At 40.3% G+C, this 20494-nt stretch overlaps 1 protein-coding gene across 6 annotated transcripts in view; it reads left to right on the forward strand.

Annotated features, from left to right (window-relative positions):
• Positions 1 to 20494, forward strand: part of PARN (poly(A)-specific ribonuclease) — a 200656-nt gene that overhangs the window by 148181 nt on the left and 31981 nt on the right. For all 6 annotated transcript variants that reach the window (XM_055252462.2, XM_055252463.2, XM_055252466.2 and 3 more), the window contains one exon: positions 4670 to 4859. In XM_055252462.2, the coding sequence (XP_055108437.1) occupies positions 4670 to 4859 (190 nt within the window). The remainder of the gene's footprint in view (positions 1 to 4669; positions 4860 to 20494) is intronic.

Here is a 20494-nt window from a genome sequence, read left to right on the forward strand (position 1 = left end):
AATAAAATGTTGGAATATTTTTGCTGGAGTTGCAGTAAATCTATAAGTCAATTTAGGAAGGAATCTACATCTTATGTTGTCTTCCTCTTCATAAACATAATGCATCAACTTGGTTGGAAAGTCTTTGCTTGACAGTAGTGGAAAGTTCTTTAAAAAACAAAAAAGTCTAAACATTTTAAGTAATTCCTTAATACAGGAAGCATTTTATAAGCTAATTGTCAACCTACATAAACAAAATGCATATAAATACACAGCAGGCATGTGGCAGTATTACATTGTTAAAATGTATATATAAATGCCATATCCTGGTTCCAAGCCGGCTTTGTTGCTTACCTACAAGACCTCAGGCAAGCTGTTTAGTTTCTCCAATGCTCAGTCTCTTTATTTGTGTGGTGACTAGAACATCTGAAGATTAAATGCTATGCTGTGTGCAGTGTCAAGAGACAATGGACCAGGCACAGTGAAGCCGGAGGGGTTGAGACTCTTATGTGAGGGAACTGCTCCCACTCACCTCCAGGGAAACAGGGAGGACTCTTAGCACGTTTGGTTCCCCAGTGGGTTTCACAAAGTGACAAGACCGATAGATTGCCTTGAATCATTTCCCTGACACATTTGGAAAAGGTTAGTGTTACCCAGCAGCCTGCTACATGCTGCTTCTGACAGGCAAGCTGGAATAGCTGGAGGACACAGTTGACAGCCAATTCATTTTGCTGATTCATCCATTAGAGGCGTGGCTTCGAGCCAGAGCTTGGCTTCTAGATTAAAGGCCGAGAGCTGCAAAGCTGCTGGGGCTCGAAGGAATGCTGGTAAATTATTGCCACGTGGAGGCCAGCAGTGAAAAGCGGACTGTTATTTATTTCCCCTTTTAGTGATCCTAAATTTCAAATGTGCTCAGATAAATTCCCTCGCCATGGTTAGGGAGTTGTTTGTAACATTTGTCTATCAGCTGGGAGCTGAATTATTGAAAACAATCAGATATCGTTAAATAGATTATCTCAGCTCCCCTGTGACCCTGTCATCACCTTTGCTTTCATGGGGAATATTGACCCAAGCCTCCTCTCCTACTTGGTAATCCAAATTAAACTTGAGAGCAGGTTTGTTTTCGAGATAGGGTCTTGCTGTGTTGCCCAGGCTGGAGTGAGTACGATGGTGCAATCGTGGCTCACTGCAGACTTGATTTCCTGGGCTCAGTCAATCCTCTCACCTCAGCCTCCCTAATAACTGAGACTATAGTCTGAAGCCACCACATCTGGCTAATTTTTATGTTTTTTTTTTTGTAGAGAACGGGGTTTTGCCCCGTTATCCAGGCTGGTCTCGAACTCCTGGGCTCAAGCAGTCCTCCTGCCTTGGCCTCCCAGAGTGCTGGGACTCTAGACATGAGCGAGCACACCTGGCAACAGAGGGATTATTGCAGGTGTCATCCCTTTTGGGTGTGCTTGCAAAATAAACCTTTTAGATTAAAGAACACAATAGCCAAGCCGCGCACGGTGGCTCATGGGGGTAATCCCAGCACTTTGAGAGGCCGAGGCAGGCGGATCACATGAGCCCAGGAGTTCAAGACCAGCCTGGCCAACACGGTGAAACCCTGTCTCTATGAAAATTACAAAAATTAGCTGGGCGTGGTGGCGCACGCCTATAGTTTCAGCTATTCAGAGGCTGAGGCACGAGAATCACTTGAACCCGTGAGGCGGAGGTTGCAGTGAGCCTAGATGGAGCCACTGTACTCCAGCATAGGTGACAGAGCAAGACTCTATCTCAAATAAATAAATAAATATATTAATAAAAATAAAGAACTTTCTTAAAAAAAAAAGAACGAAATAGAAGAAAATCCAGGAGAATGCTCATTGGTTAACAATTGGTACAGAATAATGATGGTAGAACCAATGGGTTCTCATATATCCACATTGATGGATGAACATATTTTAATCTATCACAAGCTTAGGGAGTGACAAGCTTACAGGGAAATCACCACTACATAAATCTGGTATGTGACAGGTGACCTTTAAGAGAGGGTGGAGGTTGTGTCTTGATTTACCAAATACCTGACATAGTTCCTGGGACAAAAACACTCAGTAAGCAGTTACCACATGGAAGAATGGGTGGACAATGTTTATTGGATATAAATTGTTGGGAGGCTGGGTAAATGAGTGAAAAATAACAGAAATATGACACATTCAAAGTAAGAAAAATAACTGTTCCAGGGAATAAGATTTTCAGGAAAAGATCCTATTTCTGTGGCTCTCTGATATGAGTAACTTTACTCAATGGCACATCTCCAGAACTGCCTGCTTTCACCTCTTATCTCCTGAGTGAGGCAGAGTGTGCTGTTTTGAGCGCACATTTCAGTAACCCACTCGACTTCTTTGGGAGACATTGTATGATATGAACATTCTCTAGCACTTTCTTTTTAGAGACGAGGGGTCTCACAGTGTTGTTGCCCAGGTTGGTCTTCAACTACATAGGCTCAAGTTGTCCTCCCGCCTTGGCCTCCCCAAGTGCTGGGATTACAAGTGTGAGCCACTGTGCCCTGCCTCTCCAATACTTTGAGGGTTTTTTTTTTTCCTTTTTCTCTTTAACTCTTGAGTGAATATTTTAAAAGTACACAAACTTCTTAGTAAAAATTTGTGTTTTCTGAAGAAGTAGAGTTTTTTCCTGTTTTGTTCTGTTTTTTAGATGACTAAATATTTAGGGCATGACATTCCGGAAACCTTTGTTGCACTAAGTTTTAGTGAAATCTGGCCTAGTTGAAGATTAAAATGTGTCAGGTGCCAGATGTGGGACATCTGCCTCTCATACAGTTGTCTTTCCCTCTGTTTTAAGGTCCCTGGTAAACTGGAGTCCCTTGTCCAGTGCTGACGTGCCCAAAGCCTGCCTGCTCGTCACCAGCACTGCATTCTGCTCTTCATTCAGTCTAATCATTTTTATTGAGAACTATTCCATATCCAGAGGTTTTCTAGGTGCAGGTAGACAGATTCTGTTTCTGACATCATGGCGCTTTGCAGCTACCAGGTACAAAGACTGCTCTGAACAGCGTGGCCAGGCTCTGATGGTCTCACTGCCAGTGTGGGTAATAGTTGTTGGTAGTGCTAGTGGGCTGGGAATGCATATGCCCAAACTGGAAGCCAGAAGTAGCAAATGGGCACCAAGAGGGCACCATTGATCCTCACTCCCATGCTGCCATCGTGATCCATCCACAGCAGCCTCAGAAGAGGGGGCAGCATGGGATCAGAACACAACTGACCTGGCCTTAGTCTGAAGCATTAACACCAAGGGGGGATTAAGCCCCAGTGTTCAAGTACTGCTGCCAGCCAGAGGCGCATTACAGAGAATTAGCAGTCCTTAAGGCGGAAGGAGCAGAGGCATGTCCTAAGTATTGTGCAGCTGTCTTAAATTTGCAGAGTGCATGGGAGCTAAGCTATGAGGAAGCAAAGGCATAAGAATGATGTAATGGACTTTGGGACTCCAGGGGAAGGACAGGAGGGGGTGAGGGATAAAAGACTGCACACTGGGTGCAGTGTACACTGCTCAGGTGACGGATGCACCAAAACTCAGAAATCACCACTGAAGAACTTTTCCATGCAACCAAACACCACCTGTTCCCCCAAGGCTATTGAAATAAGATAAATAAAATACAAAAAAAAGCATATGTAGGGTAATTCCAGTTATAGGTAGCTTAAGAGAAGGCAAAATTAAGCCCTGATGATAGCACTGGTGACAGAAAAGTTTTCAAGTTGAGGAAGATAATGCTATAATTGTACTACACATCTGAGGTGCCTTCGTCCAGTGAAGGAGAGGTGGGAGGCTGCCTAAAAACAGGCATGAGGGTGAGGGGATGTTCTTTATCTTAATTTGTGTGATGGACAACACGTGAGTGTACAAATTTGTTTAAAACTCATTGTAACAAAACAATAAAGCCTGATGGTTTAAAAAAATTAATAAAATGAAAATAATAAAGCACTTCCAAAAAAACTTTGCAGAGTCCAGAATGAGATGCAGAGCAATAAGAAGGACCCTGGTATTAGGGTTTGAGGAACCTGGTTTTGCATCTTATCCCTGCCGTTCACCCAGGGATGGTCCGCAGCAAAACCCTGACCCCTGTGACCCTGCTTTCTCACCAGTAAAAACATTTCCTCCCTTGCAAGCGTACTATGAAGATTAGATATAATGCGTGTAAAACACTGCCCATAGACTTACAGGAGATCTTCAGTGTGTGACACAGTAATCGCCACCACTGGCAATATTGCTTTTTGTTGTCATTTTATTTTAGGAAAATAGTGAGGGTTTATAGTTTTCTCTTAGTGGTTTTGTTTATTTTCATTTTGTTACTCTGAAAATGAATAATATCCAAATAGTAATGTTGGCTGCAAATATTTTGAAAATTATTATTTTACTTACATCATTACTGTTCTTTACAGTTTACAAAGCACTTTCACACTGAAAAGGAGATTGGGGAGCAATGGCTTTTTTTTCCAGATGAGAAAACTCAGACTTGGAGAGTTTACAGGTGTACCCAAGGTCATTTGTCTTCCAGGTGGCAGAGCCCAGGGTCGGTCAGACCTTAGGCCTGATGGGGCTCCTTTGACCACCTTAGGCCACATTTCAAAAGTGACATCTTTGGGGCTAGGCCAGACTTTTGTAAGCATTTTATTTTTTTTTCTTTTCCTTGTAGCTGTCAATACCAGCAAATATGCAGAAAGCTATCGGATCCAAACCTATGCTGAATATATGGGGAGAAAACAGGAAGAGAAGCAGATCAAAAGAAAGTGGACTGAAGATGGCTGGAAGGAGGCTGACAGCAAACGGTTAAACCCCCAGTGCATACCCTACTCCCTGCAGAATCACTATTACCGCAACAATAGGTAAGAGCTCTCAGCTGTTAAGTTAAAAGGCCAGAGTTCTAGCAATGACTTTTCTTGTTGCTTCTTATAGGTTTGTAAGTACTAAATCTGACTTTTGAGAAAGATGGCCTTTCTAACTTTTCACATCATATCAGAAGTGACTATGACCTGAATTCCCTGTATTTTAGAGACTGCTTTATAGACCATAGCCATTTTGATTAACCCTCACAAAACCTCTTTGAGGTAGACAGGACTTTTTTTTTTTTTTTTTGAGCCAGGGTCTCATTCTGTTGCCCAGGCTGGAGTGCAGTGGTGCAGTCACAGCTCGCTGCAGCTTTGACCTGGGCTCAAGTGATCCTCCAACCTCAACCTGAGTAGCTGGCACTACAGGTACGCACCACCACGCCTGGCTAATTTTGATTTTTTGTAGAGATGAAGTCTCGCTGTATTGCCCAGGCTGGTCTCAAATTCCTGGATGCAAGTGATGCTCTCGCGTCAGCCTCCCAAAGTGCTTGGATTACAGGTGTGAACCACTGTGCCTGGCCCAGGATGTGTCTTATTCCCATTTTAGGGATGAGGAGATGGAGGCTCTGTGTCTTGTTCACCAGTTCTGTGAGAGAACCAGGATTAGAACTGAACTCATGTGTGTCTGATCCCGTCCTCTTCTCAGTATGACTGCCTCTGCCTAATCTCCTGAGCTTTCAGATCCTGTAGATACTGAACCATGTGCCTACTGTAGAAAGAATGCTTGACCCACATTTCCTTTTACCACCCATAATCCTCCCTGCAGGATATAAATGCTGGCAACATTTGGTGTCTTTGTGAAACTACAAAACACAGGTATAGAAAGTGGGAAAAATGTGTACATACATAATGTTCATTATAGAAAATTGTGAAGTTTAGAACAATGTGAATTAACAAGAGAAAAAAATTAGCCATAATCCCAACACCCAGAAGCTATCACTGTTAATATTTCAGATTGCCCTCTATACTTTAAAAATGGTTTTTTAGAGATTAAAACAGTTGAGGTATGATTAAGATAAAATAAAATGCAGAGATCATAAATGTTTAGTTCAAAGAGTTTTAACAGTTGTATACACTCATATAACCTCCAACCAAAGCAAGATATAGAACATTTCTGTTTCCCTTGAATTTCCTTGTGTCTGTTTTCAAACAATCCCAAATTCCCACTACAATTGCCATGACCCTAAGCAACCATTTTTAAATTTTTACCACTCTATGATTAGTTTCACCTATTCTTGGAATTTATAAAAAATAGAATTGTTTGGCATTGTGTTTAACTTTTTTGCTTAATATATTTTTTAAATTCATCCTTGCTGTTGCATCTCAGCAGTTTTTTTTAATCATTGAGTAGTATTTAATTATGTAAATATGCAGCATTTATTTTACCCCCATTCTCTTTATGGTGGACATTGGAATTGTTTCTAATTTGGAGCTATTATGAGTAAGGCTGCTGTGAATGTTTCAGTAAGATAATTTTTTTGTCTGCACATGTAGGAGTAGAATTATTGATTTTTAGGATAAGTTTGTATTGAACTTTATAAGAACAAAGCAACAGCTCTTCAAAGTGGATATAGCATTTCATAGTACGAGTTTGATATGCCATTTTATTGTATGAGTTTCTGTTGCACCACATCCTTGTCAGCATTTCATGCCATCAATCTCTTATTTATTTATTTATTTATTGAGACAGGTCTTGCTCTTTTTCCCAGGCTGGAGTGCAGTGGTGCGATCTTGGCTCACTGCAACCTCCCTCATGGGATTAAGCGATTCACGGGCCTCTGCTTCCCGAGAAGCTGCAACTACAGATGCGCACCACCACACCTGGTTAATGTTTGTATTTTTAGTAGAGACAATGTTTTGCCACTTTGGCCAGGCTGGTCTCGAACTCCTGACCGCAAGTGATCCGCCTGCCTTGGCCTCCCAAAGTGTTGGGATTACAGGCGTGAGCCACTGCACCTGACTGTCAATCTTTATGAGACAGTATTGCATTGTGGTTTTAATTTGCATTTCTCTCATAACTAATGATATTGACTACCATTTAATGTTCTTGTTGACCATTGAGGTGGCTTTTAAGTCTCTTGCCCCTTTTAAAATTGGGTTGTTTGTCTTTTCGCTATTAACTTATAGTTCTTTTATGTAGTCTGGATACGTAGCCTTTGTCAGATGTTTGTGCTGCACGTGTATTTTTTCGATTCTGTGGTTTACCTATTCATTTCTTTGTGATGTTTGTAAATGAGCATATATTTTTGATTTGTTCTTCTTTTCTTTTGAGACAGAGTCTTGCTTTGTTGTCTAGGCTGGAGTACAGTGGTGCAATCTCAGCTCACTGCAACCTCTGCCTCTCAGGTTCAAGTGATTCTCATGCCTCAACTTCCTGAGTAGATTACAGACGTGCGCCACCATGCCCACGTAATTTTTGTATTTTTAGTAGAGACAGGGTTTCGCCATGTTGCCCAGGCAGGCCTTGAACTCCTGGCCTCAAGTGATCTAGCAGCCTCGGCCTCCCAAAGTGCTGGGATTACAGGTGTGAGCCACCACACCCAGCCAGATATTTTTAATTTTCATAAAGTCCTCTTTATTAAGTTTTTTCCTTTTTATTGTTAGTGAATTCCCCCCCACCCCCCAAAATCTTTGTCTACCCTAAGGTTGCAGTGATTGTCTCTTTTTTTTACTTTTTTATTTATTTTATTTTTTTATTTTTGTGGTAGAAGGTTTGTAATTTTAACTTTTACATTTAGGTCATGACCCATTTCAAATTAATTCTGTATGTGGAGTAAGATACGGAGATCAGGGTTTATTTTTTTCCATATGACTATCTGATTGTTCCAACAACATTTTAACAATTTGTTTAAAAGAGTTTTCTTCCTTCATTGGTTTGACTCACTACCTTTGTCAAGAATCAACTGATCGTGTATGTCTAGGTCTGTTTCTGCTCTCTTCACTTCCAGTCAGTTATGTCTTTCCTTATGCCAGTACCACACTGTCTTATTACTGTGGGTTTATAGTGTCTTAAAACCAGAAAGCATATACCCTCTAACATTGTTCTTTTTCAGATTTCTTTGGCCATTCTAGATCTTTTGCATTCTATATAAATTTTAGAATCATCTTGCCAGTTTCTTCAGTAAGCCTATTTTTTAGTTTTTACTGTGGCGATCTTGTATATTTTATGTTAGTTTTCTTCCTAAGTTTTTTTTTTGTTGTTGTTTTTAATAGAGATGGGGGTCTCACTCTGTCATCCAGGCTAGAGTGCAGTAGCATGATCACAGTTCACTGCAGCCTTGACCTCTTGGGCCCTAGGAGTCTCCTGCCTCAGCCATCCAAATAGCTGGGACTACAGCCACTTGCCACCACTCCTGGCTAATTTTTAAAAATTTTTTTGTAGAGACACGGTCTCACTGTGTTGCCCAAGCTGGTCTCGAACTCCTGGGTTCAAGTCAACCTCCCGCCTTGGCCTCCTAAAGTGTTAGTATTATAGGTATGAGCCACCAGGCCTGGCCTGGAATTGTTTCTTAAATGTCATTTTCAAACTGTTTGCTGCTTTTGTATAGAAATGCAATTCATTGTCGCCGGGCACAGTGGCTCCCACCTGTAATCCCAGCACTTTGTGAGGCCAAGGCGGGCAGATCACCTGAGGTCAGGAGTTCAAAACCAGCCTGGCCAAACCCTGTCTCTACTTAAAATACAAGAATTAGCTGGCTGTGGTGGTAGGTGCCTATAATCCCAGCTACTCAGGAGGCTGAGGGCAGGAGAATCAGTTGAACCCAGGAGGCAGAGGTTGCAGTGAGCCGAGATCACACCATTGCACTTCAGCCTGGGGGACAAGAGCGAGACTTCATCTCAAAAAACAGAAATATAATTCATTGTTATATATTGACTTCATATTTTGCAAGCTTTTTAAATTCACTTATTTGTTCTAATAGGATTTTAAAAAATATTCCATAAGGTTTTCTATGTTCACAGTTATGTTGTGTGCTATTAACAAGTTTTACATCTTTTCCAGTCTTTATGTCTTTTATTTATTTTTCTTGCCTTATTGCACTGACTAGCACCTTTAGCATATGGTTAAGTAGAAATAGAGAGAGTGGATATCTCTGCCTTGTTTCCAGTATTAAGGAGGAGAAGTTCAATGTTTGCCCATTAAGTAAGATTTTAGGTTGTTCATATACATTCTTTTTCAGGTTTAGGAAGTTCCTTTCCATTTCTAGTACGTTAAGAAATCATTCAACATCACAAATGGATATTGAATCTTTTCAGGTGCTCTTTCTGTGTCTTTAAAAATTGTCTTATGGGTTTTGTCGTTTATTTATTTATTTTTAATATTTCTGAGACAGAGTCTGTTGCCCAGGCTAGAGTGCTGTGGCATAATCATAGCTCACGGCAGCCTTGAACTCCTGGGCTCAAGGGATCATCCCACCTCAGCCTCCTGAGTAGCTGGGACTATAGGTGTGCACCACCACACTTGGCTAATTTTTTTATTTTTGTGGAGACAAGAGTCTCATTATGTTACTCAGGCTGGTCTTGAACCTTTGGCCTCGAGATCTTCCCACCTCCCAAAGTGCTGGGATTACAGGTGGGAGCTGTGCACCTGGCCATCCTTTATTTTGTTAATATTTTGAATTATACTGATTGATACTTGAATGTTTAATCAGATTTGTATGCCTGAAAGAAATCCCACTTGGCTATGAAGTATTATCCTTTTAATACGTTGTTGGATTTGATTGCTGATATTGTGTTAAATATTTTTTGCATCTCTGTTCATGAGGAATATTAGACTGTAATTTTCTTTTCTTCTTTTTTCTCTTCTCTTTTCTTCTCTTCTTCTCTTCTCTTCTCTTCTCTTCTCTTCTCTTCTCTTCTCTTCTCTTCTCTTCTCTTTTCTTTGAGACAGTCTTACTCTGTCGCCAGGCTGGAGTGCAGTGGCGCAATCTCAGCTCACTGCAACCTCCAACTCCCTGGTTCAAGCAATTTTCCTGCCTCAGCCTCCGGAGTAGCTGGGATTACAGGCACGCACCACCATGCCCAGCTAATTTTTTTTGTATTTTTAGTAGAGATGAGGTTTCACCATGTTGGCCAGGATGGTCTCGAGCTCCTGACCTCGTGATCCACCCGCCTTGGCCTTGCAAAGTGCTGGGATTATGAGTGTAAGCCACCACGCCCAGCCTGTAATTTTCTGTCTTTGTCAAGTTTTGGTGTCAGGGTTATGATTTTTGTTTTGTTTTTTTGAGACAAAGTCTCGCTCTGTTGCCAGGCTGGAGTGCAGTGGTGCAATCTCGGCTCACTGCAACCTCCAACTCCCTGGTTCAGGAGATTCTCCTGCCTCAGCCTCCCGAGTAGCTGGGATTACAGGCATGTGCCATCACACTCAGCTAATTTTTTGCATTTTTAGTAGAGACCAGGTTTCGCTCTGTTGGCCAGGCTGGTTTCGAACTCCTGACCTCAAATGATCCACCTGCCTTGACTTCCCAAAGTGCTGGGATTACAGGTATGAGCCACCACACCTTGCCTATTTTCTTATACTTAGTGTTTGCATCATATATTTTTGTTCAGTCTTTTACTGGTAACTGGTTTGTCTTTCTAATGAAAGTATGTTTCTTACAAATAGCATATAGCTGGCTCTTGCTTCTGGCAATCTCTGCCATTTATATTGAATTAATGTTGAGGACAGGTCTGCCTCCCGTCTTGTGGTTTATTTCCTGTTTGTCCTGTTTGTTCTGTGTCCCTCTGTTCCTCTTATTCTACTGCCTTTTGGTTGAATTATGTGTTATTTAGTATTTGCTGATATTTTATCATCCCGTTTTATCTCCTCTATTGACTTTTTGCTTATACCTCTTTGTGTTGTTTTTTAAAGTCATTGTTCCAGATTGGTGGTTGGTAAACTACAGCTCTCAAACCAAATCCGACCCACGTGGCTCACATGTTTTTATAAAGTTCTGTTGGAACACAGCCTTGCCCATTCATTTATTTTTATTTTGTTTTATTTAAATAATTTTTTAATAGAGATGGGGTCTCGCTATGTTACCCAGGCTGGTCTTGAACTCCTTGCTTCAAGTGATCCTCCCACCTCCACCTCTCAAAGTGCTGGGCTTATAGGCACAAGCCACAGTGCCCAGCCACCCATTCATTTACGTATTGCCTGTGGCTGCTTTTGAGTTACAATGGCAAAGGTGGATAGTTATGACAGAGACCTTATGGCCCCCAAAACTCAAAATGTTTACTCTGAGGCCCTTTAGAGAAAAGTTGACCCTTGCTCTGGAATTATACTGTCCAAGATGGTAGCCATTAACCACATGGCTGTTGAGTACTTGAAATGTTGCTAGTCCAAAATGAGATGGGTTGTGAATATAACTACACACCAGATTTTGAAGAATGTAAACTACATTAGTCATTGTTTACATGCAGATTACATGTTGAAATGATAATATTTTTGATATATGAGGTTAAAAATATTAAATTAATTTGACTTCTTTTTCCTTTTTAAATGGTAGATATTTGAACATTTTTAATTATATACCTGGTTCACATTATATTTCTATTGGCCAGGCACTACTGTAAGATTATAATATGCATCTTTCAAGTATCACAGTCTGTCTTTTATTTTTATTTTCTCTTTTTGTTTTTGACAGTCTGTCTTCAAGTAAAAAATGTACTACTTCATGAACAGTGTAAGACTCTTAACAGTGTATTTCCAATTACTGCCTTCCCCAATCCTTTGTGATCTTTTGTCTTATATTTTACTTCTACATATTGTACAAACCCCATGGATACATTAGTGCTTTTATTCATTTTCTTTCTTTTTCTTTAAACAGTTATTAGTCTCTTAAATAAAATAAGGGATTAAAGTATGGGGGAAATGGCATAGATATAAATGTGAAAATTCAGGCATCCATAATTAGAAAGGTACAGTTAAGATTTGGAGGGCAGCACTATGGTTGAGAGGAAGACGGGCATTGCTCTGTGACTCACTTCTATTTGCTTTAGAGATTGACTCTGAGCAACACTCGCAACATTCCTGAAAGATAGGTGCTATTAATTACTATTCCCATTTTATTAATACTGTACTGTTCTCTAATTAAAGGGAATGATTTTCTAAAGCCACTTTGCGCTGATAGAGATTTTAATCAGTCATGCCTATTGGTTACTTGCTCTTTGGTTTATCTCAACTGATGGGAAAATCCCATTGGCCGGTCTCTTCCCTCTAGCCTTTCCTTTCTATGAGACTAAATTTCAGCCTTCCTTGAAAATTGAGTAGCTGTTGGAATTCCTGCTAGGTAGGAAATGCTAATGCATATATCAAAGCTATGGTTTTTGGATTCCACATGGTTCTCATCTGCAGCTAGTGGTTTCTCAAAGTAACTGAATATATGTATTACATTAGAAGGTGAGGAAAAAGCCCTTTAGGAAGGAGAATTCTGACTCACCAGACCATATTCTAGGACCCATTGCCTTGTCAAAGTGCTTACACATTTATTCATAAATAGGCCTGTGGAGCAAGTGTTTTCTCCCTTCCTACTGAAAAATCCTTAGAGACAACAGAAGCCATAGGGCAGAGTGGACAGAGAACTGACTTATCAGGCAGCCAGAAGCCAAGAGTTCCAGCTTAGGCTCTGCTATCACCTAGCACCTCAGAAAAGACTCTTTGTTCTCTCTTCCCTTCAGTAAATACCCATCAAGAGCCCAGCGTGTGCCTCTGTTTTCTCATCTTAAATGAGGCATTTTGGTGGAAAGAATGCTGAAGTCCCTTCTGGCTCTTAAATTCCAAATGCTTTTATATTGTGCATAGTGTGTAGGGCATGACATGGAAATTGATAAAAACTCGTGAGACCCTTTGATTCTCTCAAATAGCAAATGGCAGTCTCTTCTAAACCTGAAGATTAGAGTTTTGAAAATCCTGATAGTGGAATTTTTAGTTTAGGAACATACAGTAAATCAGTGTCACAGGTGAACCTATGAAAACTCTTTATGACACTACAATAATAAAGACATGTCAAATAAAAAGATCATTGGCTGAGCACAGTGGCGCATGCCTGTAACCCCAGCACTTTGGGAGGTCAAGGCTGGAGGATTGCTTGAGTTCAGAAGCTCGAGACCAGCCTGGGCAACATGACAAGCCCTCATCTCCAAAAAACAAACAAAAATTAGCCAGGCGTGGTGGCCCATGCCTATAGTCCCAGCTACTCAGGAGGTTGAGGTGGTACAATGGCTTGAGCTCAGAAAGTTGAGGTTCCAGTGAGCCATGATCCCACCACTGCACTCCAGCCTGGGTGACAGAACAAGACTCAGAAAAGAAAAAAAAGAATCATTGGCCCTTTTAGTGGAGACTGCCCTCTAAATTTCCACCTACCGGCTATATACTAGAAGTTTTTAGAAGGTCCTTCTCATGGTTTCAACAAAATGGTTGGAAACTACTAGCACTGTGGCAGAAGAATGTGTTCTCAGCTCGTTTTGCCCTCTTTGTCTTGTCCCTGTGCTTAGACATTCATCACTTTGAGTGGGTGCCTTTCACCTTGAGACCCACAACCATCCACTGCTGTTTCAGAATGTGTGTCTACAGTGCAAGCAGTGGCCCCTTTGACCCTGGTGGCAGCTGGCTCTCTCACGCAGTCCAGGAAGCTCTGTGTTGACTCTTCCTTGGTGCTTCTCTCTTGGCCTGGGCCTCTTGGGACACCTCCGTTTTGCTCTAACTGCCTCTTCTGTCCCTAGTCTTGCTTTTTCTGGGGGAAATTTCCTGTTGTTTAGCTCTTGTTTGCTCTAGGTTCTATAGCTAAGGAGCAGAATTTACATCTCTATCTTTATCTTAACCAAATTACATTTTTACAATTTGCTTATCCCTTGGGATAGAGCCTTAGCTTCTGGAAAGGACTGTAGATTTACCTAGTCTAGCCGCCTCAGCAAAATCTCTCATATTTGGGCAGAGTAAATGTTGGCAAATTCAATGTAGATCTTATAAGTTAAGTATATTTTAGCAGAGAAAATGTTTCCCATGACACCTTTGAAACCACTGAAATGATAAATGCACATAATTTTTTAAAAATTCATGTAGTACAGTAGAGTGTAAAATGAAGGAGGAAAATCTTCATTCCTCACTCGCAGCTTCTCTTCCCAGTGGCAGCTCCTGTTATGCTCTTTTGGTGGTTTCTGTTATTCCTTTAAATACCTCCATTTCTTGACTTACCAACTTTGAACAATGTATCCTGATTACTACTATAAAAGATTTGGAATTTAGTATGTATATTCCACCTTCTGTCTCTTTCTGCCCTCTTCTCACTTTGGTTAGTTATTATTTATAATATTTACTACTTTTTGAATCTATACTTTTGTGCCCTCTTTATAAGTAGATCCCAAGAGATGACAATCAGGATACAGCATGTATAATATTATGGTTGTATAAATGTTATCCTCTGTAGAGAAAAAAATTGCATAAATGGGACATTGAGAAGAAAGTGTATTCCTATGTCATTAAAACTTTGCTGCCCAGAAGAATCTTTCAGCCATCCCAGCGGTTTTTGTGTGGACTTTTTTGAGGGAAGTAATTTTCTTAAATGTTATATTGTTTTGCATGTATAATGTTGCTGGATGTAGAATTCTAGATCCAAAAACTGTTTTCTCTCAGAACTTTAAATACATTGCTCTTATTACTAGAAGCATTGATTTGCTTTGGGCAGGTGCCATGTTTTTCGTGCCTTCATGTTCTAGCAGCAAATCGAGAGCTCTTCCTGCTGACCCGCCACCACCTTTCCCTCCTCTTTGCCAGTTTTGGCTAGGTCTAGTTGGCTTTTAAAGGGCTATGCTAATTTCAGACTGGAAAAGTGGTAGAGACCTTTAACACCTGTTCTAAATTATTTTTTTAATAAGTAAGGAAGAATTTCCACCACCCCCACTCAGTCCTCCCTCTGAATTCAGCTACTTTGCACCTTACCAGCTGCACACTTGTAAGAAAGGATCAGCCTGTTCTCAAAGGAGTATTTTAAGATATTCAAGTAAATATTCAGCATAAAACTAGAGTCTGGTTAATGTAAAATGCAGAATTTTAAAGTGTGCAGTTACTAATAAAATAGAATGATTAACCAGGAAAATTGATTTTACCATGTAATGTACATAAAGCCATAAAACTTGGTTTTTGATAAAGATGTGGTACAGCTCTAACAGATGCCCCCTCTGGCATATCTGTCTGGTTGGGTGTCCAGGAAAGACGAGTGAATGTGGTTTGTCTCCTTCCTTTGACATCTCTTGGACCAGTAGGTCAGGACATGGTTGCTTTCTTTGAGAGGGGACAGTTCAACAAGATTCCTGAGAGTAACATCACATAAAAAAGATGTGGGCAACTTGGATAACCAAAATGTGGCATATGCTTACAGTGGAATATTAATCAGCCTTAAAAAGGAAGGAGATTCTAATACATGCTTCAATTTGCTTCAAGCAAATTTTAAAAATGTAATTTGGTTAAGATAAAGATATAGATGTAAATTCTGCTCCTTAGCTATAGAAGCACCTTGAGGACATTATGCAAAATGAAATAAGCCCATCACAAAAAGACAAAACACCAGATGATTTCACTTATATGAGGTTCCTAGAGTAAGTCTGATTCATAGAGACAGAAGGTAGAGTGGTGATTGCCCCCGGCTGAGGAGAGGTGGGACTGGGGAGTTGTTTAATGTGATTCAGTACTGGAGATTGGTTGCCCAGCAGTGTGAGTGGACTTAACACTGCAGAACTGTACGTTTAAAATGGTTAAGACACTAAATTTTATGTGTACTGTACTACCATTTAAAAAAATTTTAAAGGGATTCAGACAACTTGGAATACTATTTTAATAGTGGAATTTTACATGAAACCTTTCTTTTGATGGTTGAGAATGGAGAGAATGCTGATGAGAGACATAGAATACTTAAAAAATGTAAATAGAGAATTATGAATTATTGATAATTCATATGAGTGAATTATCATATGAGTTACCACATTTGAGTTCATAATTTTCAGTTACTGCTTTTCTATTTTATGCTTTATTTATTAAAATGCTTTTTAGATCTGGCCTTTCTCTTCTCACCTGTTGTATGGGCTGGAACACATCTGGCAAATGGATGGATTGATTTTTAGATGAAGGTCTGCTTTAATCGAGCTAGAGTGTAAAGTGTCAACTCTATAGACTTTGACAAAAGCACAGCTGGGGAAGCAGAACAATTGTGTTTATTAAAAATTACCTATATTGGCTGGGCATGGTAGCTCATACCTGTAATCCTAGCACTTTGGGAGGGTGAGATGGGAGGATTGCTTAAGGACAGCTTAAAGACCAGCCTGGGCAACATAACAAGATCCCATCTCTAAGAACAACAACAACAACAAAAATCAAAAACTTAGTCAGGCATGGTGGCTCATGCCTGTAGTCCCAGCTACTCAGGAGGCTGAGGTGGGAGGATTGCTTGTGCTAAGGAGTTTGAGGCAGTGGTGAGCCGTGATTATGCCATGGCAACGGAGCAAGACCCTGGGCAACAGAGCAAAAAAATTTTCTATATGTATTTTAAAAAAATAATTCAAACTCAGCCAGACCAGATGGCTCATGCCTATAATCCCAGCCCTTTGGAATGCTGAGATGGGCAGATCACTTGAGCTCAGGAGTTCAAGACCAGCCTGGACAACATGGTGAAACCCTGTCTCTGCAAAAATTACAAAAGTTAGCTGGATGTGTTGGTGTGCCCCTGTAGTCCCAGCTTTGGCGGGAGGCTGAGGTGGGAGGATTACCTGAGCTGAGGAAGTCGAGGCTGCAGTGAGCTAAGATTGTACCACTGCACTCTGGCCGAGGGTGACTGAGTGAGACCCTGTCTGAAGTAATAATATTCATCATCATCATCATCATCATCATCATCCAAACTCTAAGATTTCTATAGTTTTTTTTAAATTTGTAATTATTTCATTAAAGTTTAGGAGATTTTAGCAATGGCTTAGCTTTCTTTAAATTTGAAAACATAGAAAGGTTTGTCAGTGTCTCCAATAAAATTCAGCATTTCCATTTAAAAGCTCCTGTATGCAGAAATTTGGAATTCAGTACTGAAAGCCTGCTTTCACCTCACACATTAAAGCAGTGTGTCATCTCAGGATTTTATTTTAAATAACGTGAAGCTAAGTTTAACATCACCTTATACTTATATGACCTTTGTTGTGGTAGAACACTTTCATGTTTCATAATAGCAGTAATATTTAAAAATTAATGTTTTCTTTCTATACCTTCATGTTATTTATTTGATTAACCATAATTAAGTCTCATTATCATCTGTGTTTCTAACAATGTGTTATATTATTGAGTACTTATCTTCGTGTAATAGTATAATTTTTGTGATAGTAAAAGGTGCTAATAATTGAAACAAATTGCCCTCAGCACACTTAGATGTTAGGGAAGTGAAATACTATTTTTTCCATGTCTCTTAGCTAAATGCAAAACAGATTTTCTGTTTGAGTTGCCCAAATCATGTGCATTTAGGATTAGTCCTGTATAATTTATAGTGGTGTTAGTGGAAATAAAGCATTAAATGTATAAATCCTGTATTTTAATTGCCAGATGTAGAAATCCTTAACATTTTCCTCATACTTCTTTTTTTTGACACTTTACGCTTTTAAAAAATTCTACAAGTACATCATAAGCCAGCAGAAACTGCAGCATGTTTGTGTTTATTTAGGGGAGGTTGGTGGAAGAATGAAAAATGACTGCTGCGGCCCAAAACCAAGTTTGTCCTTGTACTGGTAGGTGGTTCCATGTTTAAATACGGTCTCCAGATTTGAGGGGCCTCCTTTTTGGCCATTTAGGAATCTCTGAAGCAAAGATTTTTCATTTCATTCAGCTTGCTGATAGTGCAGAAGCCAAAGGTTTGCAAAATGAGAATATTCTAGAATCTCCCTTTTGTGCCTCTTTTTCCCAAATGCAAAAGGACTCAAATCTGTGATGGGTATATGGGTGTTTACTATAGTTTTGTTTGTTTTGATGGGGTTTTGCTTTTGTTGCCCAGGCTGGAGTGCAGTGGTGCAATCTTGGCTTGCTGCAACCTCCGCCTCCTGGTGCAATATTGGCTCATGGCAACCTCCACCTCCCGGGTTCAAGTGATCCTCCTGCCTCAGCCTCCCAGGTAGCTAGGATTATAGGCATGTGCCACCACACCTGGCTAATTTTGTATTTTTGGTAGAGACCGTGTTTCACCATGTTGGCCTGGCTGGTCTTGAATTCCTAACCTCAGATGACCCACCCACCTCGAACTCCCAAAGTGCTGGGATTACAGGCGTGAGCCACTGTGCCAGACCCGTTTTTTCAGGTTGTTGTTTTTTTATGTGTGTTTTTTTTGTTTCTTTGTGTTTTTTTGTTTGTTTTACTGTTTCAAATGTTTTATCTTTGTTTTTATTATTTATTTATTTATCTATTTATTTTGTGATGGGGTCTTGCTATGTTGCCCCAACTGGTCTCCTATTCCTGGGCTCAAGCGATCCTCCTGCCTCAGCCTCCCAAGTAGCTAGGATTGTAGGCACACATCACTGTGCCTGTCCTGTACAGTTCTTTAAACTTTTCTATATATTTGAAGTTTTCATAATAAAATGTTGGGGAGGAGTAGAACTGTAAAACTAGAAACCTGTGTACATTTCCAATAGAGTAGGGCAGTTGAGGTGGTTCTCAGTGATCCACAGGTTCCAAACAGACTAATTAGCTAATGCCCATGTGGCTGATGGCTTACCTGCCCATCAGCAAGGCTGCTGGAACACTTTCCTCTTTGCTGCCCAACGTTGGGGACCATCCTGTGCAAGCTATTCTTGCTCCTTGTGCCTCCTTACTGCTCTTCCTTCCTCTTTCCCTCCTCCTTTTCTGATGTTTTCCATTGGTCTTCTCTCTGAAGACCCACATCAGTGTCTTCTCTAAAAACATGGACCGACCGTCCACCTTTCCCACCATAGGAAAGGGAAGTGACAGAGAAGGCACTGGCATTTACAGAGTCTCTCATGTGCCAGGCACCATAACGCGCACTTTTCTATTTTGTTTTGTTTCTTAATCTTCACAGTAACCCATTTTTTAATTGAGGAACTTGCTTAGAGTCGCAAAACCAATCAAATTCAAGCCCTCATCTCTCTCTTCCCAAATCCCATTCATGCTCTTTCTAAAATGCCTGCTCCCTCCTAAGATACCCATATATGATCCTTCCCTGCCACTAGAAATGCCTTGTGCGATGCCTTCTGTGCCACCCAGAGTCCTTGGGAATTCTTTGCCTTTGGGACTGTTGTAAGAAGTGAAAAGATAAAGTTCAGGGATTGTCAGGTATTCTTCTTAGTGTTCCCGCACCTAACAAGTAATGCCTTGTGGCCAGTTGGAAAAACCTTTAAATAAATGAATGAGCAGGAGATCCTGTACCACGCTTGGAACGTGTCTTCCTACTCACTTGCTCAGAAGGCCATGCAGACTGTTTTCTTTCTTTTAACAGTATAAAGTTATGTTAGGAATGCTTTCGATTGTTTTGCTTACAGTAAGGCAGAGAGTAATGACATTCTTTTGATAATTGCGCCATAATCTACCTTATTTGTATTGCCTTACTTGTTGTTCAGACTGAAAGAGCCACTTAAAGGTAGGAGTATGTACATGCCTTGGAATATTAGGTCTGAAGACTTTTCATGCCATTTCTTTAGGGAAAATAATTTAAAAGGTAATCAATATCATGCAATGCCACAGAAATCAGTATTCACACCACTATTTTCTGAGTATTACATTAGGTGTCATCTATTTGATAAAGAGAATTGGGGAATTCTTGTGAATGACCATGTGGTACATTGGTTCATCTTCGTAAATTAATGACTGAATTCTTGGCAGATTAGTTTCTAGTTTGCTGTAACTGCAAATTAACCCCGGAAGAGTCTTCACAAACTAAATCTGGAGGCAAGAAGCATGTGGTTTCTTGATGTTACAGCTTTTGGTAGGTGATTCTTTGTTCTGAGGGGGGCTGAAATGACCTTCTCCATGTGATGAGCAGCCTATCAGGTGGGCCCCCCATTTCTTCTCCTTCTGGTAATGCCATCATACCCTGTTCCTTCATCACATTAAATTGTTAGTGTTAATGATGGCTTCATTTGGAATTTGTCTAAAAATCTGACGTGAATGTCCATTTAGGATTGCTAAGTGAATGACATAATGAAACTGTGAGAATTTAGAATAGACTTCTCCACATGGTTGATGGCTTTCTCTTATTTCTGGTCATTTGCCTGCAGGGGGCATCAGAAAAAGGGGGGTGCACAAGCGGAGAGGAGAGAGTAGGTGGATCCTTCCAGGCACCTACCTCTTTTTTTGGTCATTATTTGTGAAGGAGTAGTTTACTTCCAAATTTGACCCTGCCCAGATGCCATTAGGGGGTTTTCTTTTCTTTTTCAAATTAGAGTTAGTGGGTTTATAGGAAAGCCAGAAGGAACCAAAAATGACAGTTTCCAAAGAGATAGAACATCTTCAGAAACACACAGGGTTAAGATATAAACTTTGTTGTTTAGGTAACTGGCTTTGAATGTTTTCTTTTGTGTCATTTCTGTCTGCAAATGTTAATGATTGTGTAACTCGGATGGAGGTGAAGATAGATGGGAGGACATTTTTGAAGAAATGTAATGTATTATTTTAAGGAATGGGT

This window comes from Symphalangus syndactylus, chromosome 18 (genome assembly GCF_028878055.3).
Source record: "Symphalangus syndactylus isolate Jambi chromosome 18, NHGRI_mSymSyn1-v2.1_pri, whole genome shotgun sequence".
Classification (NCBI taxonomy): Eukaryota; Metazoa; Chordata; class Mammalia; order Primates; family Hylobatidae; genus Symphalangus; species Symphalangus syndactylus.